Raw genomic sequence first — 23914 nt, 5'->3', positions numbered from 1 at the left:
CACCTTTTCCTCAGGGATCTTCTACTCAGGTGGCCAGGAAAGGTTCATTGCTTTTGGATCCCGACAATGGGGGTAGACAAGCGAGGGAGGATCACCTGGGCAGAGGGTTTCTGGGGACTGGGATTAGAATGCCAAAGGATGAGGCATGTTATTCCGCCTGTCCTGATGACAATCCATCAAATCCCCCCTGCCTTTCTAGGCTACTGTGACTGTACCTTACCCTTTGACAACATGCAAAGTACTGTGAAGAGAAAGAGGCACCATTGAGTGAGGAAGATTACCTATGCAAGAAACCATTATGGTACTGGGACTAAGAGGAGGAAGCCTAGAGGCTTTACAGGTCAGGCATGTCCCAGTGATTGGCTTGATTGAAGTCATGCCAATCAAAGGAGATGCACCGGAGAACCCTTAACAGGGTACAGGTGTATAAAAGTCCAAGCTACAGCAGAGAGAGGCGCGTGCGAGGAGCAGCAGGAAGGCCCATCCAGTCAGAGAGTGTCCCAGTGAGAACGGAGTACCGAATTGCTGAAGGTCTGCATGGGAAAGCAGGTGTTGTGTGTGTGGTGAGGCAGCTGTGTCTCCAGTGAGCTGGAAAGAAGGATCAAAGGGAACTGCGTGAGCGAGCGGGCCTTTGCTTGTGCCCAGAGATTGCTCATTACCCTGGCTGGGAGAGCCAGCCCAGGGTTCTCCAAGGGGCAGGTGGAAGATCCTTGCCTTCAACGAAGAACAACAAGAACGCCCGCAACCGAGACGCTACCGCTGGTGAATTTCAAAGTGTGAATGAAACCCGGCGCTTGTCTAATCTGCAGTGTTACAGAGTAGCCGAGTGATTGTGTATGGCATACTCTTAAAGACAGAGGAGTACAGGAGTTAACGAGCGTCTAATAAGTAATTGACAAACACGTGAAACACAGTAGCACAATAAAACTCCTAAGGTCGCTGAATGAAAATGAAATCTGCTGCCGAGGGGAGATCACGAAGTGGGAGCAAAAGTACAAAAATAACATTAAAGAAACCAGAATTAAGGACGTGAGCCAAAATGAAGTAGGGGGTCGGAGAGAAAGAGCCCATAAGAGAAACTAATGATACAACCAGAAACTTAAAGGGAGGTGAAGATCCTAAAGTATTAGAGGGGGCCAGAGAAGTGCCTGGAAACTCATGAAAGTAAACTGAACTGCCAAGTGAAAGAGAGGGTGAGGGCAGAGCTGGGGTTGTGTGGCCTGTAATGGGTGGACCGTGTGGTCTTCAATTGCGCCTAGACCAGGAAGCCCTAATATATGAAAAAAGCCCTAAGGCTCAAAGTTGTGCCAAAGATACAGAGCCACTGGTTGCACAACCTATTATGGGTGGACTGTGTGGTTAAAACTGCGCCATGACCAGGAAGGTGGGTGGGGCTCCAACTAAAGAGTTGTAAGGTGAGAAGAACCTGTGAACTTTGTTTTGTGAGCAAGAACCGTATTAAGCTTGGGTAATGGAACTCTGGGCCCTGCGTGAATACAATACTGTTTCCTGTGAACTTTGTGAACTTTTTGCAACTGAATATTCCATGAACTGGTGCCTGAGGTTTGGGGTAGGACACCTGAACTTCTTATGAACTTTTGTGTTGAACTGAACTTTTGCAATGGAACTTTGTGTGGATTAAACCCAAAGACTTTACCCTAGAGGGTACAAGCTTCACAAGATACTACTATTTGAACTGGTTCTGTGTTCATTCATCACCCGTTTTTTTTCTGCTGCACTTTTAACCGAAAATGTTTTGCCGAATAAAATCATTGAATTTTTGATTTTTATTTGGGGGGGCAAATCCCCCTCCCCTATTATGTATGCCAGTAGTGTCGACTCCACCCACTTTTCCCCAGTGTATTGTGTCAACACTGTAATATTTTGTACTGCTTTGTATTACGTTCACCAAAATCCCTAAAATTCTGTAATGAATGATACATGTTCATTTGCACTCAGATCAAGCGAACTTAACTGGGTAGAATACTAATGTACTGCTGACAGACATTGTTTTTTGTTTTAATTTGTGTCCTGCTCAAGGAAACAACTTTGAAAATGATATTTTATATATTAAAATAATTGGGCAAAAAACCAAATTTTTCATACCTCAATCTCGAGCAATGTTTTTCTTTGTGTAGGTTTATTTGTAGGAGTGTACATAAATTCAGTCACCACGACCGTTTTTTTGTGAACTTTCAAACCAACCTGGATAGGTCAGGGCCACGCAAGGAGCCATCTGTTTTTCTATACTACAATCCTATCAAGATGGAGAAGATTTGGGGAATTTCTTTCTGAATTTTGACCGACTAGCAGAGTAGTTTGGATGGGCTGAGAACCTTACATTTTGTTATTTGGCCCACTATTGAAGGGGGAATTGCAAGCATCCTATCAGTTACTTAATCTCACAGCAGATGCCACTTTTGCATCTATTAAAGAGGGACTCCTGAAAAGGCTAGGTCAAACCAGCAACTTCTATAGACAAAAGCTAAGAGGTATCCGACTAAATCAGAGAGAAACCCCTTTAGAATTAGGAGAGCAGATTAAAAACACCATGGGCCTCATTGTGACCCTGCCAGTCCGGAAACAAGGGTGCCGGTAAACATACCAGCACTGTTGTTTCCGGACCAGCATATTACAGGTCTACCTGCTGTAGCTGCCGTGTCACACAGGTCTGACCCTGCCGTGCACAGCGGTCACAGGAGGCAGACCGGTCACAGAAGCACCAGCACCATTAACAACAGTGCCAGTGCTTCTGTGTGCCGAGTCCCATAGGATCTGATGGGCCTCTATCGGAATGGGGACTTACATTTTACTGGTGTCTGACTTTCTAGGCTGCCAGGGTTGTAATCTCCCGGTGACACCGGGAAGTCAAATGGCGGTAAATATTTACCGGTCCAACGGCAACCCACCGGTACCACTGGCACGGTTACCGCCGGACCCATAATGAGGCCACATATCTTTATGGGTAGGCAAAAAGACTCTGGCCAAACTGATAGAGATGCTAACCATGGAACAGTTTATTAATTCTCTACCTCCCTATTTACAAAAAGCAGGGTTGCAATTGAACATACCAAGCCTCACACTAGCCATTGAGATTGCTCAGCATCATTGGAGGCTATGAAACACTTCCATTCCGTGCATAAGAACGAGGATGGAAGAGATCACAAGTCTCCATACCGCCCTAACTCACATATATCAGAACAAGGGGAAACCTTTCCAAGACCAGAGAATGGATGATGAAAGAAAAACTAGAACTAAGAAAACTAGAGCCTAGAATCAGAGAGGAGAGAAGAGTTTAAGGGGGTTAAGCCTCAACCACCAACCTGTTTTTCATGCAAGTAGAAGGGTCATATAGCGAGGCACTGTCCAAAGAATCAAAAAGGAAGAACCCATGGAAATAGGAAACCTGAGTGGGGAGGAATGGGAAGATCCGGAAGAAGATCTAGAATCAGTTAGCCTATGCTTGTGTCCGTCACCAACAGAATTTAATTATGAGAAGGCTTTTGTGAATGGGAGGATTATAAATGCTTTATTAGACTCTGGCAGTAAACAGACCGTGGTGAGAGCCGATCTGGTTACGCAGGAAGACCTTAAGAACTCTACCCTAGTTAGTTATCTGCATACATGGGGATAATGAAATCTACCCAAGAATACCCACCTCTATTAGTATTAGAGGAGAGCAAACGCTTATTTCAACCGCTATCATCCCGAGACTCCCAGAAGAAGTTATCATAGGCAGAGATTTCCCCAATTTCCCCACCTTTCTGCAGGACCTTCCACCTCCACAATATCAATTGTCACCCCACACCCAGTGGCAATCTGATTTTTATTCCTACACTTCGCCCATATGGGATTGGTCAGAAATGAACTCCCAAAACAATGTAACACATGAGATCCCACAAGCCAATCTAGTAGGGAAAACCCAGAGGAACAACTGACTCAGTCAGACTTCATGAGCCATTTAAGGGGGACTACCATCACACCCCAGCTTGCACCCGGAAAGGGAAGTAAACTTAAAATGGTCCCTGGATTGCCTCCTACCTGTTCTATTCGCAACCCTAAGGAAGGAACACCCCAGAATAGAACAGGATCATCCACGTTGCATAGGGGAACGGTATGTGAAAATCCAGAGGGTGTTTCACTGCCTGGACCCCGGAGATCCCTTGCTCAGGTGGCCAGGGCATGGCCATTGCCTTTGAATCCAGACCCTGGAATTGGACAAGTGCAGGAGGATCACCTGGGTGCAGGGTTCTCAGGGAGTGGGGGAGGAACGCTGATGGGGAGACATGGTATCCCCCCTTTCCAAATACCCCTGTCCCATCATATTTTATAGGAAATTCCAACTTCCCAGATCCCCCCCTTCCTACATGAACACTGAGCCTAGGAAGAGGAGGACTGAGGCTGGAAGGAATACCACCCATGCAAAACATTGGACATGTCCCACTAACAAGATCAGGCAAGGTCAGGCACTTGATCTTAATTACAAACACCTAATACCTATTAGCTCTCCCCAAATGGTCAAAAGGTGGAACACTGAGTCACACTCTGAGCAAGGCGATGCACGAGAAGGAGCAGGTTTTCCAGGGTGATGGCAAACCAGGTGGAGCAGAGCGACAGGCCGAGGGACGGAACTGAGGTATGGAGCAACCTTGGACACCCTGGCGAGAGATCGTTACCTCTGAAGGCCCCTGAAGGCTGCGCAAGGAAACCAGGCTGGAGGGAAGAGCCAAACCTCTTTTGTGCTTGAAGGATACCAGCCACCCTGCCGGGTGAAAGGCAGAGTTGGGGAGGTGCAGCAGTACTTGTGGTATCAGCCTTGACTTCAGGATCAAAGCTGCGAAAGAAGAAAATGAATTAACACAGCCGGTGAGTTGATGAAAACAATGAAAGACCGGTCTGTGTTAAATGAAACTTGATGGCAACAGTATCCGACGAATGAAGGCTGCGTGCGTGCCGATAAGACGCGAGAGAAAGAAAAGCGTTGTAAAGAACTGTAAATTAAAGAAGTGGTCATGCCGGGGTAAGAGCAAAAGCCTTGCAGTTTCGAAAGTCTTTGACAGCGGAAAGAAAGTGAAAGAAAGCTTAAGCCCAACGGAGGGAAGCCAATGAAAGTGTGATTGAAGCTTGGGGAAGGGATCCCCTATAAGTTGCCATTGAAAGGTTTGAGCCCGGCAGAGGGAAACCTGTACTGAATTGTGGTAACCATAAGGAAACAAACTTTTATTGAACTGTATTGCAAGCTAAAATGTGGCCTGGACTGGAATGAGAAAAAACAGAGAGGTCTAGCAGATAAACTAGTGACTTTTTGTGCAAGGCCAAGTGGGCCCTGGTCCACGGAACAAACTGCATCCTTGTGTCCGAAGCCAGAGTGTGTCGCAAGATCCAAGTGTGCACCTTACCCCGTGCTACAAAACGTTGGGAAGTTAGTTTACTCAGCCATACTGACATTTGTTTTGAACACTGATAATCCTTTTTGCATTACACATTCCCGTTACACATTTATTGTATTAGAAAGAGGGCATGTATTAGGTTCATTAGTATAGTCCATTTTATTTTGACTAAGGACTGACTAGGACTGTATTTTCTGTTTGTTTGATGGTCGAGAATACTCCCATCTTAGTTATAGAGCAAGATAGGAGTTTTCCAACCCCTTTCAAACCATCAATAAAGGTTTTGAAATTTGCAGCTCTTGTGTCAGTGTCTACTTGTGATACCATGTCTCCCTCGCAACTCCCATTAAAAATCCCTACTCCCTACTTAACATTTAACCTACTTAACATTTAATTATTACATATATACATATAACTGCATATATATATATATATATATTTTTCTATATACAAATTGACATACAACATATATACTGCTGCTACATAAAGCACTATGTCACAGTGGGTCACTGCTGCAGTAAATCACCCCCTTATCAGTACCTTCCCGGCCCCCCTTCTTTGTTCAGGGTGGCCCGCCCACCGGATGGGGAAACCGCACTCACCGTGCAGCCCACACTCTTTTTAAAAGTCCTTAGGGCTCCCTGCACGAGTGGGTGTTTGCATGTTGTCACTGCTGCGGCCCCACTGCCTTCAGGGTGGGCCCCGTTGACTGGGTGTTCCACACACGCTGACTGCCTCAACTGCAGACCTTTATGATCTTCTATTTGGGCCCCATTGGGTGGGGTCCCACCTGAGCTCACTGCCACACACGCTGCATACTTTAATATTGTCAGGGTGGCATTGTTACACTGGGGGCCTTCCCCATCACTGTGCGGCCTATTCCGCCATCTTGAGTTTGGGTGGGGGCCCTGTTGTCATGGGGATGCTGCCATGCTCACCACTGCACTTCCGCTGCCCTTTTGGGTTCAGGCAGCATCCCTATAACAATGGGGACACCTCTGCACGTCCACAGTCTTGTTGGGCTTCTGGCCTGCCCCCTCAGCAATGCATCATGTGATGCAGGGTGCGGGCTGCCAGTCTTCACCCAGGCTTCTCCTTTGGGCAGACCAATGCTTTCTTTCACCTGGGCTGTCCAGCGGAGAAGCCCTGTACTTCCTCCCTCGGGCCAACTCAGGACTTTATCTTCTCCTCCTTCTCTGCTCTTCACCTCCCAGGCTATGGCTGGCATACGCAGCCTGGGATGACTTTTTTGAAGGGCCCACCTTGCTGGCCACTGGGCGGACTGTCAGGTCCACGGCTGGGCAGCCTGTTCTGGGCCACCACCTACAAGCGGCCCGGGCTGTTCTTATTTCTTTGACCCAAGCAGCACCTAGCATGCTACCTGGGCCCTGGATACTGCAGGGCCCATCTGCTCTGGCCACCAGGCAAGCTGACAGCTGTCATGGTCTTGTGGCGGCCGAGCTGCCTCCTGCATCAGCAGCTTGGCTCCTTAGATCACTCTATGGGGGGGTTCCCCCATGAGCCATCTGAAGCAATTTATGGAATTAAGCTCTGGGGGGGGCGCGCTCGAGGCAGCAACCCCCCCCCCCCAGGTAAGTTTCTCTCCTTCTCTCGTTTCCTCTCTCCAAACTGTATTTTCTCAACTGTCCTCTGTTTTCAAATGCCCCTGGATTCTTTTCTCCCCTGCCCAGCCCATTCTTGGGCTGGGAAGTTCTGTTCTATTGTTCTTTTCTGTTCTTTTACTACCTTTATTACCCTGGTATCAGCATCATTACTTCTGGGTGTTTCCTTAGGGGACAAGCATGTAGCCCCTACTAGCCGGGACACAGGCTACAAATATTTTAGGGCACTTGATATACTTTGTTCAGCAGTGTGTGCTCTAGCACCTCGAAGCGTCTCTTGTGCTAGATGGAATTAACAATAAAGATCTCAGACCACATCACAGGACAGACTCAGAAAATATAGCAAAGTACTACTTTATTCTCAATTCAATAAAGCAGGGCGAACTGACGAACAACAGACTGATGCACGCACACTCACAAACAAACTTGATTATACAGAGGTTATATACCCCAATATGCGTCATCTATGGTTCTATGTGAAAATACCCTTTTTAAAGTTCTCAAGGAAAAAAGACCAATTTACTTGATCTGAAAACGGGCATTGTAAAAGTCTTTTTCTCCTGAGACCTTTAAAATGTGGTTTCCCTTTTTCTTTTACATATTTGATGGGTATCACCCCCCAAATCCCCATTCTTACTCCCCGCCCCCCAACTTCCCCACCCCCACCCTTTACCCCCCAAATGAAAACACATATATACACACAACACACACACCAACAAATACGCACACACGAACCCGCATCTCTTGGCGCCACCCGCCTTCCCCACCTACCCTCTCCCAAACCAAAACAAATACATACATACACACAACACACACACCAACCCACATGCTAGTCCTGCGCTTCCAGGTCCCGACCTGCCTGTCAGCCCCTGCGCGCACTTGTGTGCGGCAGGGGAGTGACAGTTGGATTTAGAAAGACCGCTCTGTGCGGTCATGGAGCGGTCTTTCTAAATCGGTCTTTAAGTGACAAGATCTTTTTAAAAGGATCTTTTCACTTAGGACCCATCTATGAAATCATCCTATGTGGCAAACTGTAAAACCTATTGATGGGAAGGATTAGGTAGAGGGAATATATGTTCTTATGGCATGCACATGAGTTAGTACTTCATTGGCTGCCCCTATCTGTAGGACACGCCTTGAACTACAGCTAAATACGTATAATACTGATGATAGCAGAGAAAATGGCTGCAGATTGGTCTATGCAACATTGTATAGCACGTTGCCCCGTAGACCCTCTGATTGGTTGGCATGCTCACCCAACCTTGGACTTTTGGCTCGCTGGCAGCAGCTGAGCAAAACGAAATCCAGGTGCTTCAGTCACATCAGATTACTCCCCACTTTCCCAATTAATCCATCATCTCTCATCAGTCTGACCATAAGCCAAAGTTTCCCGTCTGTAGTTGACCTTGTAATCTTCTCTCTGTTCTGGAACATTTGAGGGAGTATAAGCACATCACTATCGTCAATCATGGCTTAGTGAATAGCGTTTGTTTTCGACTTCTGAATCACGTATGAGGAGACCGCAATTTCGACCTCCTATTTACTGCTCTTTGTTTTACTTAAACTGCATATTCTTGGTCCTCTTGGCCTCTAGAGACTTGCTCACTCCATCTTGTAGGAGCCTTAACCATTGTTTGCTAATTGTCTAATACGTGGCTCTTGCAAATGTTTTCTCCTTCTTTAATCTAAGAGAAATATGCCTTACATATATGGCTTATCTGTTTGCCTCCCTTTGTGCCCTGCAATTATTCCTTGAAATAGCTTCCTTGATCCCAGGTCAACACAGACTCCTCTTTATTTTGCACACAAAGCTAATTCTCCAACGTCCCCTTACTCTGCATCCCCTGATCTGTTTCTGAGGTAGCTGGATGGAATTTTTACACTAGCCGACGTCCATTTTCTAATCATGACCGTCCTTGCCACGTTATATTTTCCTCTATAGCAAGCTTCTATATGTCTCATCTACCTTGCATTACTGCATATTTACATTTATTGGTCAGCAAGTTACTTCATCTTCTTTACACATGATTACCTTATCATTTTGTACATGATTCTCTTGTCACTTCAGTTACATCGTTATTCTTAAGTATTTTCATATTGTTTCAGTATGTCCTTGTATATCTTCTTTATGGCATCACTCTGGCCTCATCACATTTCACTCAGAGTTACATGTTGTCTAAAGGTGCGTGCTGACATGGTTCCACTCTTTCATTATGATGGCACATTCGGTATGGTTGCCTGAGTGCATATCGTCTCTCATACACTCAATGCAGTATGGGCATAACGCATGGGGTCCCACATATAGCCCTTCTCCTGCTGTTCCAGTCTGATGGCAGAGAAGGGGTGGAGGCTAGGGAAAACGCATCCACCTGCTCCTCTACAAGTGTCTTGACAAAATAGATGAAGGATGAACTGGCAAGCGGGGTGCACCTCTGCCCGTTTAAACACTGAGAGGCCCCGGCAGATGAAATGGACTATTATTTGCAGGAGTTAAGAAAGAATAGGCAGAGGAGTGTGTAACACTTTTGAGAAACCTGTGTCCCCAATAAAGACCAACAGTCACTCTCGGGCGAGGGTGGGGGCAGTTGCCTGAGTTTGCTGAAGTCAAAAATGCATGCTGTTTTGGTCCGTACATGGTCCTTTCTTTGAAGACGAAATGGGCCATTGAAAATGACTTGGTCTATGTTTGTATGTTGGTGCTAAGGTATATTTAGGGAAAAATTATCTGACACATCATTTTCCTGGGGTTGTTAACCTTTGCCTCTCTAGATGTTTAGGACTACAATTTTCTACTGCTTCAGCCAGCATAGTCAATGGCAGGCGGTCATGGGAATTGTTGTACAGAGTATCTGCAGAACCACAGGTTGTAGACCCCTCTTTTAAACATTGAGGTAATGATGTCCTCCACCTCTAAGGAAGGAGGGGTTATTGTAGGTTTAAATGTTTGCTTCCCTAGGTGGCAAATCATATTAAGCATACAATTGCAACTGGGATAAGGTATTTCATCATGGTAAGTGTGAGAGTGGTTTTGTGTGAGCAAGAGACCTCTCGCCATTCATCACAAGACTTATCAACGCCTCCTTCTCCTCAGGTACCGTCCCCAGCAACCTCAAAGAGTCCTGGGTCCTCCCCCTTCTCAAAAAGCCCTCTCTTGACCCCTCCATTCCCACCAACTACAGACCCATTACCACCGTCCCCTTCCTGCTCAAGATATTAGACAAGACAGCCTACCAACAAATCCAAAAATTCCTTTAAATAAACCATCTCCTTGGTATTCGGCAATCAGGCTTCAGACCCCAACACGGGACAGAAACTGCCCTTATCGACCTGAAGGCTCAAATTGACACTCTTAGAGACAATGGGAAAACTGCCTTATTGCTCCTCCTAGACCTCTCTGCGGCATTTGATCTAGTTGATCACAAAATCTTATGCAATCACCTGGACTCAGCTGCCCACATTTCCCAAGAAGCCATCGGCTGGATCGAGTCATTCCTCAGCAACAGATCCATGCGTGTCTTCTCCACCACAGCTGCCGCCGACCCCATCTCCATTACATGCGGAGTCCCCCAGGGCTCATGCGTCTCCCCTACACTGTACAACGTGTTCACGAAGCCCCTGTTTGATGATCTAGATGGTCTAGGTATCACCTACACTAATTATGCCGATGATACCCAGATCCTCATCCTGTTGATGTGAGATTACAACCATGATTTGGCCTTGATGAGATTTGGTGTACCTCATCATCCAGGCATGGATAGCATCTCACAGTCTATGCCTGAATGATGACAAGACTGAACTCATCATACTTGGCTCCACCGCAAACCTAACCAAATTGGACCACAACTACACCAGCTTCATAATAGACGGGAACCTGATTAAAGTAGCTACGGAAGTGAAAACCTTAGGAATATACATTGACTCCTTCCTCTCCTTCCATAAACAGGTTAGCTCCATGGCATCCTCCACGGCCTGCACACGTAAGCTTATAAGAGCAGCGAACCCTTCTTATCCACCCAGAGCTGCACTACATTAGCCAGAGCCCTTGTATTATCAAACATGGAGTATTGTAATGCCCTTTACGTAGGAGCTAGCAAACAGGTTACCAACAAAATACAGACGCTACAAAACAACTCTCTCAGAGCAGCGCTTAGCATCCCCAAGAAAGAACACATCTCTAACATTAGGAGAGCCCATAACTGGCTCAACACTATAGATAAAATCCTGCTCAAAGTAGCCTCACTAACAAACAAATGCCTCAACAACGCTGCCCCCCGCTACTTACTCGATAGAATAAGTAAACACACGTCCAACAGACCTACTAGAACCTCCAATGCCAATCTACTCACAGTTCCCAGGTTCAAACGCACCAAAATGGGTGGCAACAGCTTCCAGGTGAAAGCAGCCCAGCATTGGAACTCCCTACCACCCTCTCTAAGGACACCCCAAACCTACTCACACTTTAGACGCAACTACATACATTGGATAAAGAACAATGACCGCTAATTTCATCCTACACACCTCCGTTACCCACTTTGTAAATATGTATACTTGTAAATCTGCAACCCTTTGTCTTTATCGTGACTGCTGTAACCATCTTTGATCCTATTGTAATTATTGTAATGCATTGTAACGTGTAACTAAGCTGTGAATAACCTTGTTGCTCCTGCGCCCTCATACCCTCGGGTTTGGTGCGCAATACAAATGAATAAACTAAACTAAACTAAGACGCATGAAACATGGCCTCTGCTGAATCTTGGGGCATGGCGAATGTACATGTAGTCCTCAGCCGAGTAGTTTGGTATCCCGGTTGTACATCAATCGAAGGTATAGAACCACCCTCGCATCTGGGTCTGTAAATAGCAAGATGGGGCCAGGAAATCACAAAGAGATTCTAGAGGGACTCATTGTGAGTTGCCTGGTATCCCGCCAGTAATTCTGGCAGGGTACCGGGAAATTGCTCCTAACGTCTCAGCCGCCCGATAACCCAGTAATACCAGGATATTGCAGGCACCAGAGACGCCAGTAAGTTTCCATTTCATGAGGTCCTATAGGACTCCATTGGATAGGTATGCTGAATTACCAGCACCGTTAGTACTGGTGCCGGTGATTCCCAAAAAATGTTGCCGGTAGGGGCCTGATCTACGGGCAGGTCCGGCCTGCCGGTAGATCAGAGCCCCACCGTCAAACTCGGGGTTCTCTGATCCTGTAAAATTGCTGGTGCCAGTATTACCGTCAATTTTTCCTGCGTGTTTTCCTGAAACTGTCTTGTAATGAGGCCCTCTGTCTTTCGCTTTAATAGAATAGTCCAATTTTATCTTAGTATTTGGGATCCAATTGTGGGAGAGACATATACTCCTTTATAGATTGAGCCTACTGATCAGTAAGCACAATCAAAACCAGTCAACCTGTGGATTCCTTGAAAGCTAGGTTTCATTGACTTACGAAAGAGGAAGCTGTTGTCTGTATGTACAAGTAAACACGGTCGCATGCACCTCGTTGCGCCCGACAGCCTTCACAGCCACTCATGCTGGACCAAAGTTTCTAGAGCATTGCCATTTGAGACAAATTGCAGATTTTGATGTAAGTCATATGATGTTATTTTTAGGGGTGCTATTGCAATGGTGTGCATAGTAATAGTGCATTTCATAAAACCCGAATACATGAATCCGATACTCTGACCATGGGTGGTTGGTGGGACACAGCCACTGCCAGAGTTCCAAAAGTTATATTAGGTTCTACTTATTAAGTTTGACAAACTGCAGAACATCAACCTCAGCTGATGTACAAATAATGTTTCATTTTTGCTGTTCAGACCAGATGCATAAATGGCTGCAAGAAATGTCATCTGAGATAAAGAACCCGAGACCGGTGTCCGAAAAGGAGGAGTTCTATCAAGACAACAACATCGTTGCGATGCAAGAAAGTCAATCTATGCAGGATGAAATGTACGAAGAGTTCCACCATTACAGGTTTTAAAATTATACCTCTCCGCCCAGTCTGTGCTGACCCTGTTTTCAGAATGTCGCCCTGAGTTTGATTTTCTTCCTGCGTCTCGCTTTTCACTTTGAAGTTGGCATGCGCTGCAGAAGTACCCGCCCACTGGGAACCAAGCTAGAAAGCGGTAGAGCAGGAGTAGCCAAACTTCTTCACCCAGATGTTTCGGCCTACATCTCCCATCAGCCAATCAGTTGTGAGGAATCATGCGAGGCGTAGACCAAAACATCTTGAGGGTGAACCCTGCTGTAGATCTTACCTGAGACTGGGTTTGTTAAGTCCCTGGCACCACCTGTAGCAGTACACACACAGGATCTGCCAGGAGTAACCCTGGCCTGCAAACCCCAGGATAAAAGCAGAGCTGCTCCCAAGCCCTGCTCCAGTACTTTGAGGGTTGCAGAACATCTGTTAATGTTAGTATGGTAGCTCCTGGCACTTGTTCAGAAACTACATCCCTCCCACTGGTGGTCTGCATATTGACACTGTGTGGGGGTCACTTTGGGGTCCTGGGGACTCTCCATCGCCTTTTCCAAAGAGGCACAATAGCTAAGGTGACCAGATCCAAGATAAAAAATGGGATGGCCAACAACACAAATGAAGGACTGCCCCACTCTCTCCACACCCCACCCCTCCCCATTTAATCCCCCATCCCGATTGAGCTGAAACCCTGCTACTCCATCCCCCTGCAATGCTGTCCTGTGGTAGACCCTTAACCATTGAATCTTTCGACTCCTGGCTTAAAGAATCACTACTTTTGCTCACCCCATCGTGCCCTGCAACCTCATGCAAAGGACCATCTCCCAAATGGTTCACACCCCTCCTGAGGACACTCAAAAATCAAAATAACTCTCTTGAACACAAATGGCAGGCATCTAAAACCGATCTCAGCAGATCCATCTTCGCCCTCCACCACCATAATTACAAATCCGAGATCCAAAAGGGGAAAAAAGCCTATTACAATAAACGGGTTCTGATCTGTGGCAGGAGCAGCAAAGGACTCCACAAGATGATCTCAGAATTTGTGAAACCTACTTGCACCCTCGCCCAATCCACTCCCACACAGTCACTCTGCGACTCCCTCTCGCTACATTTCTACAACACTGCACTTGACAGGACAGCAACCCTTAACTTCAAATTGTCCTAGCTGAAATCCTACCCTTCATCGACCCCTCCTGATCCCATTGCCCCTAACAACCACTCAACCAACCTTCGACTCTTTCAAACCCATCTCCAGAGATGAGTTCCTTGACTAACAGCCAGCAGACGCTCCGGATCAACCCTCGACCCCTGCCTCGCCTCTGTTCTGAAAGAAATATTCTCCTCTACCTGCGCAGAAGAACATGCAAGGGCCATACTAAACGACTGCCTCACCTCTGGCATTTTCCCAGAAGCCTTCAAAATAGTGCATGTCAAACCTCTTCTAAAAAAGGCATCCCCCAACCTGCTTGAACCCAAGAATTACAGACGGATCTCCAACATCAGATTCCTAGCGAAAATCACAGACCAGACTGCATACTCCCAGCTCAACTCTTTTGTAGAATCCAACAATCTCCTTGACCCCGCACAATCAGGCTTCAGACCTCAACATGGAACAGAAACCATTCTGATCTCAATCTGCGATGATCTCAACTCTCCTCTTCAACCTCTATCTGACCACTCTACCAGGAATCAATCGCACACACAACATCTCCTGTTACAACTACTACACTGATACCCAAATTATCCTAAGAATCCCCAAGACAAGCCCCAACCCTTGTCCTGACCTTGAAGCTTGTCTTTGTGATATTGAATAATGGATGACATGTAACCACCTACTTCTGAACCCTCATAAAACCGAAATCATGGTGTGCAGCAATACAGTCCTTCTCCCACAACCCTCCCCATGGCTGCCCTCCCTCGCCCCACCACCCCATCCCTCCAATATAGTCAAAAACCTAGGCTGCACTATGGGCTCAGGCCTAAACCTCTCCCGTCAGATCAATAATGTTTCAAAATGCTGTCACTATCAGAACAAACTTCTAAGCTGCATTTTACCCTACCTCTCCTACCCCAACAGACTCTGAGCTGTTATGTCTATTGTCATGTCGAGACTGGACTATGCCAACTCCGTATACCTGGGAGCACCAGCATACCAACTCAACAAACTACAAAGAGCCCAAAACACTGCCGCAAAACTCCTCGCCCTGGGACACAGAGACCACATCTCTCCCGTCCGGCTCTTCGAACCCTCCACTGGCTCCCAGTCAGACGATGAGCCTCGTTCAAGACCCTATGCATTACCCACCAAGCAGTGCACAAGACCAGCCCAACGTACCTTCAAGAGAAGATAAAACCCTACCTCCCATCACGCACCCTAAAATCAAGCAATGCCCTCTTCCTGGTGATTCCAACCTCTAATTCTGCCTGGATCGGAAGACCCGCTTTTTCAACCTTGGCCCCAACTCTGTGGAACTCATTAGCCCCACATATTCGACACGCCCAGGACTACATGGCCTTCGGCAAAGTTCTAAAAACCTGGCTATTTCCGTAATGCTGATTATGACCATGTAACACTGCTGAGACCTTGCAACTTGATAACAAATGTTCAGAGAGAACCCGAGCAATACCGCCACTGAATGCAGCTATTAAGTAAGTTACAAATACATTTTGCAGCAATCGCAAATGCAGACTTGGAATTCCTAACATCAAGCTCGTTAGAGCAAATCCTCCTCCCAGACACTCACCTCTCATATCGCCATGCTCACTCTCTACTCTACAGCAACACACAATTAGAGCACAGCTACAACCCTCGATCAATGTCGGCCTAGCTGCTCTCATATATGAACAATACTTCATGAACACCTCAACACTCTGATAAAATGCAGCCATACCCCTCGAAATCGGCCTATCTGCACACATAAGCGTCCTAAACAGCCTGAACCCAGTCCTGGTGGCCATCCTCCAGACTGCACACATTCAACTGATATAAAACACCACACCTAATGCTAGGATGGAGCTACCATCAGGCAATCACTCCAGCTGCACACATAATGAGTGCACCCAAGCACCCTATGTTACCTTACTCTCTCGACTGACCTGGACTACGGTTCCCGAGGGCGTTCAACCTACCAGCGCTTTGAGGTCATTGATGAATCCGAAAATATACAAACACAACCCAAAACAACCTTGTGATGCGGCAGGCAGTATTTGGAAGTACCGCCTAGTTTTACATTTGCCGCCACATCTAGACTGAGGGGAAATGTGTTATAAAGTGTCCATCGACTTCTCCCTGGCCCACTCACTCCCCCCCTGCAGCTTTTGAGTTGGAGAGTTAACTTGATTCATAAGCCCAGGTCCATCCATAAACTGGAGGACGTGGCCCGTGCTGCATAAACAGTAGCAGGCGTGCTTTGTAGCAACAGCGCCAGAGTGAAGGCTGGTGATAAATACGGCTTCTTCACGACAGGCTGGATTAGTTTCCTCCTGATTAAGGGTGGCAAGGATGAATTGTATTCTGCTAACACGCATTCAGGCAGGCCTGATTTACTGGGGCCTCCAGCGCCTGACGGCCCGCTTCTTGAGCGAAACGTGGAGAAGGCCCTGGATGGATAGCGCCAGAGAAGGATGGCAAACAGAGCCAGCCAGAGGGGGGGTGCAATACAGCGGGCGCTAGAAACCAAATGCTGCTCGGCGGGATTTTAAACAGGCATCATCAGCAACGGCCTTGAAACGTCTAAAAGGGAGGCTTGGTGCTGGGATGATAGTAAAATGTTCACTACCGTTTATATTTCGGTGCATGTTGGCAGATGAGGCGCTGTTCGGGATTTTCACACTAGGCCAGCCTCATCTGCTCTGGGTCATTAAGGTGCTCACCGTCTGCAGGGAAGACAGGTTGTGCAGACCTGTCCGCCCTCTGATCGATCTTCAGCAGCAGTGCCATGAAATTGCAAATGAAAATCATCGATTGGTCATGGGGTCTCTGATATATCCAGACCTGGACAGAGACATGTTTTGTTTAATTTGACCACTAGAGGGAAGCACGTATCCATTATTAAAACAATACAATTACATTACATTCACTAAGAAACGTATTCATGTTTCCGAAAATGCATTTCATTGTTTTCCTTCGAACGAAATGCTTCCAAAACTCGGGGTGCATTGAGAATTATGCTGATGGACTGTGCATTTACTGGTGAATGAGTGCTTCGCAGTTATCTTAAGACATGTGCGATTGGCAAAACGCCGATTATTTAAACTGTGACAGGGGCCCAGAGGAGGCACGAAGTTCTTTCAAATGAGGAGGTGGTCACTGTATTTAATAGAAAATATAATCTTTCTCTTCGGTCGGTCTGACAGCAGAATTTTTGTCCTGGGAGGGGGGGGGGGCGAGGGGGCAGTGTTCACCATAAAAGGTTTGGAAAACACCGTGAAACCACTGTCTACGCTAGTGTGCTACTTGACTCAAAATTCCACCTGGTAGTGTTTTGTTTACACACTTCTGATTATACATCAGTAAGGCCCCACGTAGCTCCTTACAATTATCGGCTTTGCGTGTGCAAGTGAAAAACAGCAAAAGGGCCTCCTGCATTTTTGAACCACAACTGCCTATTCCCCCAATCCCGACTGTCAGAGGTGTTTGCACTTTCTCCTTCCCTACTTCATATGCCGGCACTAAATCTTTGCAGATGTGGCGCTGTGGTTTATGCCAGGCGCCTTGGTTTGAGCCACTACTGCTGCTTTCGCTAGAGGTGGATCTGTTGGCCTTCTTCTCTTCGAGTGCCAGTTTGCGCAGCTCTATGGTAACCTTGTTCCTCTCTTTTTGTTCCTGCAGCGCTAGTCTTCTCCTCCAGCAGGAGCTTTCTAGCCGCTACATCGTTTACCACCGGAACAGTTACTGGGCCACTTAGTGGCTGTGCTGAGGCCTGCGACTTGCGGGATGACGCACTAGCCCCTGACCTCACTGACACTCTGGGGTGTTAGGAAACCACACTTGTCCTCCCAGAGGGAAGGTTGGTGAGAAACACTACTCAGGCGATCTTCGTCGTCCTCTTCCGCCACCCCTTCTGGAAGACCTTCTCTCCCCTGGAGTTTCTTCCCCAGCTGCCCTCGCTTCTACCCAAGCTTGGAGACTGGTCTGCAACTCAGGTTTATGAATCCTGGTGCTGTGGGGAAGTCCCCTCTCTTGCGATAGGACGCGCAGGACATCCTTGCTCATGCCTTTCACAGTCTCTATGTCAAGATCCATGATTATCAAATACCTAGCAGTGTTTTGAAATGTTACCTGCAGCAGCTGTGCGTAAGGCTCCAATTATATCCGACCGTCTGCCAGGGACCACCGTCTGCCAGGGACCAGTGGTCCAGGAGTGAACATCGGTTTCTAAACCATCAATCAGCCCCACACCTCTACTACACCAGAAGGGATCCGAACAGATTGGAATAACAAGCTAATTATAAACCTCCTTGTCCAATTTTGGCAATGTGGATGGAACGGCAGGCTTATCCCTTCTAAAGGTCGTGGATCGTTGGTTAGTTGCAACATAGCGAAAATACAATTATTACCCAATGAAAAAAGGAGTGTCCAGTCAAGGTTTTATTAAAAATATCTTCTTTATTAATCACAACAGACAGTCTAACAACACTACAAAATACAAGCCACCATGTAAAGTTATGCATAGGATAGACTGTTTCAAAGAAGGAAAAGGGATGCACTCTGGATACTGACAGGAGGGGAGTCAGAATGGTTAATAACCACAACAGTCTGTTAAGATTTCTTGCTTTAGCACGGACGGAGCAATGGGTCTTAAAAAGTCTCTAGGGGCCTTCTGGGAAGGACCAGGGGGACAGAACCACAATGTACCTTGTGCTGTAGATGTTCTCGGTGCTCGACAGGGTCGAGTCGGCTTCAAGGCGATTTGCAGGATTCTGTGACAGAGTTCGCTGCGAGTATCCGGCGCCAAAACGGTTTGACAAGTGAAGCTGACCGGACGGCTGGAGGCTGGCCTACACAGAGGCTCAGGACCAGGAATCGTTGTCTCAGTGTTGCTGTCGGTTGCGGATCAAGGAACTCGACTGGCTCGAAAAAAGTCCATTGGCAGAGACTTGTTGCAGCACTTCTCCCAGCTTCTTCAATGGGCTTGTGTTGTCCTTACAGGAGGACAGCCCAAAGCTGAGGAGTGTGTTGCAGGCAGTTGTCTTGTCCTTGGTTGTAGGTTCAGAGACCTTCTGGCACTTCTTATCCAGGAAGCTTGCTGCATAGCTTAGCAGATCACGCTATGTGCTGGTTGGGTACTGGTTCTGGAGTGGCTGGAGGGTTCTCTGAGTTCTGTATCTCCCTTTGTTCCCTGGGAGATGTTTAGGGGTGGGATCTTGCTTCCCTCTTTGGATATCCTGGGCTTCCTTCACTGGTGGAAGATGTAAGGCAGACTGTACCTTCAGCCAGGGTCCAAGGTTGAGTTCTCCTTTCTTACTTCTTGTGAAGTCATCAGATGATCTGCTTAAAGAGGAAGTGGTTCACAGTGATTGGTGTAGGCTAAGCCTACCTTAGTGAACCAATCCTGGGGTCCCTTTCTGTCGGCTGTTGATGAAAGAGTCTCCCTTGTAAATGGATCTTTCTGTGGTTCCTGATTAAAGCGCCAGGTTTCACTTGAATCTGCAGCGAGATCAGACTCTCGGGCTCCTGCAAACCACATTCTTTTACTTTATTAATGGGGTCCACCTAGCAGGGTGGCCTTCTGTAAACAACAGTCTGATATTTGTAAAAAATGGGTACTCCCAGTTTTTTGATATCGGGGGGTCAACTCTATCAAATGGGAGGTTAATATGACAACAAAAAGCAGTGATAGGTCAACTACCCCTTCCTTTAGTCCCTGAGACACTAACAGGCTAAGTCCAAAGAAATCTAGTTACCTCAAAGATTTAGCAACCCACAATTTCATCACTTAGAAAAAACATATTTGTTTATTTTTATGCATTTTATGCAAAACTTAAAAAAGACTATAGCAGAGTCCTATACATGACAAACTAAAACAACCGAATCTGTGCTAGCCACTTACAATCTAAATGGTGTGGTAGCACCAAACCTTTCATAATGAATAGGAACAGAGACAAATAAACAAGAAATGATTTTTAAAAGCGGGAAGACATTATAAGATACTGTTGACACAATTCAAGACAACAACAGTCGGAGACATGTCAGTTCACTGCCATTGATACTTAGAGCGGGACCTGGCTTCGGATTGACACAGTTACATATGAACGTTTGTTGGGTTTCCTGTCTCCTTTGTTAACCTCTGCAGTAAGGCCCCTTGTGGATCTGTTTGAAGTACCCTCTATTGGTATGTTAATCACTGCCGCCAGCTGCAGGGCCTACCAAAAAGAGCAGGGCAGATCCATGGAGCCTTTGTCAATTAATCAGACTTACCATGGCAGGGGGAAGGTTGGTCCTCCGCCTTTCTGGGGATGACATTGTGTACTCCTCTCTGTCACATTCCAACTAAATATGAAAGGGGCGGACTGCACCTGTAGACTGTGTCCATGCCAGAGTACACAGGTCTATGCTTTGGTCATGGTGTGAGCATAGGAAAATGTGTGTGGATTAGCCTCACACATTTTCCTGAGGTTGGTCTACCATCGTTCCATTAAATTAAACATTTCAAAAAAGGCCAGGTGAGCGCACGCCCACCATGAGGATGGTCGAATTTCTCACACTATAGTAACACCGGATAAAGATCTGGACACCGAATAATCCTGGAGATTCTGCCAACAGCCGATCAGTCCTGACTGCGCAGTACTTCTGGGGACATCCTACGCCACCCTGCATCTGGTGTTACGGATAGGAATGCCATGAGACTTGGGTGGGTTTCACAAATGTTTCTTCTGGGAGTTTTGGTGTATGAGGTAGCTGAGATGCGTTCGTAAGTGAGTGGGGAGGGGGAGGAGGGAACAGAGGCATTTGCCCTTGTTCCATCTCTGCCTTTCAGGTATTATGCTTGGCAGAGAAAAACACAAGGATTTCCAGCATGCATACGGTGAGCCATAGGAAAGAGATGTGTTTCTCAGAAAGTGGCTTCATCAGGACTACTTCCCAAGGGTTACTGCATACCTTGGCGAATCCTCAAACCGATTCTGGAGTGAAAGGCTTCCGCCAATGCCATCCATAAGAGTTTTTCTCCCAGGAGCCGGGGAAAGAGGCTAGGGAAAGGAGCTGGTGTGAGGTCAGGGTTCATTGTGGCTGGCACATTGTGTCAACAATGTCCATATACCCCAGGAGGCATTGTTGAGGCTTGTGCCCTGTGGAGACAGGACGTTGCGCTGTTTCAACGAAAATACCCTCACAAAAAAGACCAAAAGTCAGTAACTTTCAAAACGGGATAGGGCATAGGTAAGAAAGGGAAGCTGTAAGCTACTAGCCAGGCATACAAACTCACTTGCCAACTCAATTCCCCACATGGACACAGAACACCATTTCCTACTCGCCAAGAGTGCATTATCACGCTCACATTTTGAGACCTGGACTAAGACGTTCATTTTCGAAAGTGCCCACTAAATGTTCTGGGGCAGGGGTCAGAATTGCTTGGCAGGGAGAGTCCATGTGGAATGTGGGTCCATGTGGGAACTCCCCACCCCATATAAATGCAAAGGCATTTGGTGCTCGAAAAACAGTGCTTAATGGAAATAGGAAAATGAGAAGAAACCGGACTTGGAAGTAGCAAGAGAGTCCCAGGAGGCCCCTACCAAGGTTGTGTCTCCTAACAGTTGGATGGACTGAGCCACTGGCTCCTAGGCATGAGGGAAGCACGTGGTCTGCATGCTGCACGTTCTCCTTAGAGATTCTGCCAACAGCCGATCAGTCCTGACTGCGCAGTACTTCTGGGGACATCCTACGCCACCCTGCATCTGGTGTTACGGATAGGAATGCCATGAGACTTGGGTGGGTTTCACAAATGTTTCTTCTGGGAGTTTTGGTGTATGAGGTAGCTGAGATGCGTTCGTAAGTGAGTGGGGAGGGGGAGGAGGGAACAGAGGCATTTGCCCTTGTTCCATCTCTGCCTTTCAGGTATTATGCTTGGCAGAGAAAAACACAAGGATTTCCAGCATGCATACGGTGAGCCATAGGAAAGAGATGTGTTTCTCAGAAAGTGGCTTCATCAGGACTACTTCCCAAGGGTTACTGCATACCTTGGCGAATCCTCAAACCGATTCTGGAGTGAAAGGCTTCCGCCAATGCCATCCATAAGAGTTTTTCTCCCAGGAGCCGGGGAAAGAGGCTAGGGAAAGGAGCTGGTGTGAGGTCAGGGTTCATTGTGGCTGGCACATTGTGTCAACAATGTCCATATACCCCAGGAGGCATTGTTGAGGCTTGTGCCCTGTGGAGACAGGACGTTGCGCTGTTTCAACGAAAATACCCTCACAAAAAAGACCAAAAGTCAGTAACTTTCAAAACGGGATAGGGCATAGGTAAGAAAGGGAAGCTGTAAGCTACTAGCCAGGCATACAAACTCACTTGCCAACTCAATTCCCCACATGGACACAGAACACCATTTCCTACTCGCCAAGAGTGCATTATCACGCTCACATTTTGAGACCTGGACTAAGACGTTCATTTTCGAAAGTGCCCACTAAATGTTCTGGGGCAGGGGTCAGAATTGCTTGGCAGGGAGAGTCCATGTGGAATGTGGGTCCATGTGGGAACTCCCCACCCCATATAAATGCAAAGGCATTTGGTGCTCGAAAAACAGTGCTTAATGGAAATAGGAAAATGAGAAGAAACCGGACTTGGAAGTAGCAAGAGAGTCCCAGGAGGCCCCTACCATGGTTGTGTCTCCTAACAGTTGGATGGACTGAGCCACTGGCTCCTAGGCATGAGGGAAGCACGTGGTCTGCATGCTGCACGTTCTCCTTAGTGGTTTATTGTTTACCTCTGCTCTCCAGTTTTAGTTATGACTCCAACTTAGTCACCCCTTTTGTCTCTACAGTCCCAAAGCCTGTTATTAATGTGCACAATAATCGTGATCTCTCCCATGTTTGTGCACCTAGGCATGAGCCGCTTTTTCTGATAATAGTTTCGCAAGGTCCCGTTCCTTTCCTTGGCTGAGGGAACTCATGTTTTCTTAGTATGCATAGTGTTTTCAGCCAAATCACCACGCTAGTAGTTCCTTCTCCATGGCACTGACACTGTGCCCCTGCCTGGGGAAGCCAGGCCTCATTCTGCTGGGAAGAAGGACGAGTGAAGTGAGAGGCAGGGAAAGTGGGCAAGGAGCGTGCAGATGCAGGCAGGGGTCAGACTAGGGGCTATGCTTGTATTAGTGTCGAGGTGGGTTAGTCCACTGAATCTGGCCTGTCTTCTTTCTAGAGAAGTAAGTGTTGGGTTACTGCGCGCATTGCAGGTTAGCTATTGTGGAATGTAGGGTGTGCGTGAGGGGCTCATGTGTGTGCTCAGCAATCCTGGCAGATACGCAGCCTTAAAATACCTGCAGTGTTTATTCATTGATATTTATTCAGGGACTGCCAAGCCAGCACCAGAAGGTGGCCTCGTCCAATATTTGGACGCGTCAGAAGGTGAATATTTTTGGTGTCAACAGGCAGGAGAGTAGGATGAATGGAATGAATAAAGTAAAGGGTGGTGATCGACGGCCCCTCCATGTAAAGGTAAACAGTGCCTGGGTGCTCCGTATTTATCTTCATTGGTAGTGCCTTAATGCAGAGGCCCAAATGGCGGAGAGATTTGGGGAAGGGTGTGCAGGCTCAAGCTTGAATACTTCTTATGATCCAATGTTTTGTATTCAGAATAGTGATGCTTGGAGGGACCGACTCATAGGCTCTGCAATGATAAGCACATGCCTTATATACATTGTCTGATTTTCCACGACCCAGAGGCAGAGGGTGCTCTTCTAGAGCTAGAAGGCACATAGAACGTTCTTTTTATTAAGT

General features: G+C 47.0%; 1 protein-coding gene across 6 annotated transcripts in view; it reads left to right on the top strand.

Moving 5' to 3' along the window:
* Positions 1 to 23914, top strand: part of TJP1 (tight junction protein 1) — a 2827266-nt gene that overhangs the window by 57563 nt on the left and 2745789 nt on the right. For all 6 annotated transcript variants that reach the window (XM_069624936.1, XM_069624933.1, XM_069624931.1 and 3 more), the window contains exon 2: positions 12825 to 12957. In XM_069624936.1, coding sequence (XP_069481037.1) covers positions 12825 to 12957 — 133 coding nt within the window. The remainder of the gene's footprint in view (positions 1 to 12824; positions 12958 to 23914) is intronic.

The sequence above is a fragment of the Ambystoma mexicanum genome, chromosome 11 (assembly GCF_040938575.1).
Source record: "Ambystoma mexicanum isolate Mex_15411 chromosome 11, UKY_AmexF1_1, whole genome shotgun sequence".
Taxonomy (NCBI): Eukaryota; Metazoa; Chordata; class Amphibia; order Caudata; family Ambystomatidae; genus Ambystoma; species Ambystoma mexicanum.
Note: the sequence above shows the minus strand (reverse complement) of the source record. Positions and strands in the feature narration are given on the sequence as shown.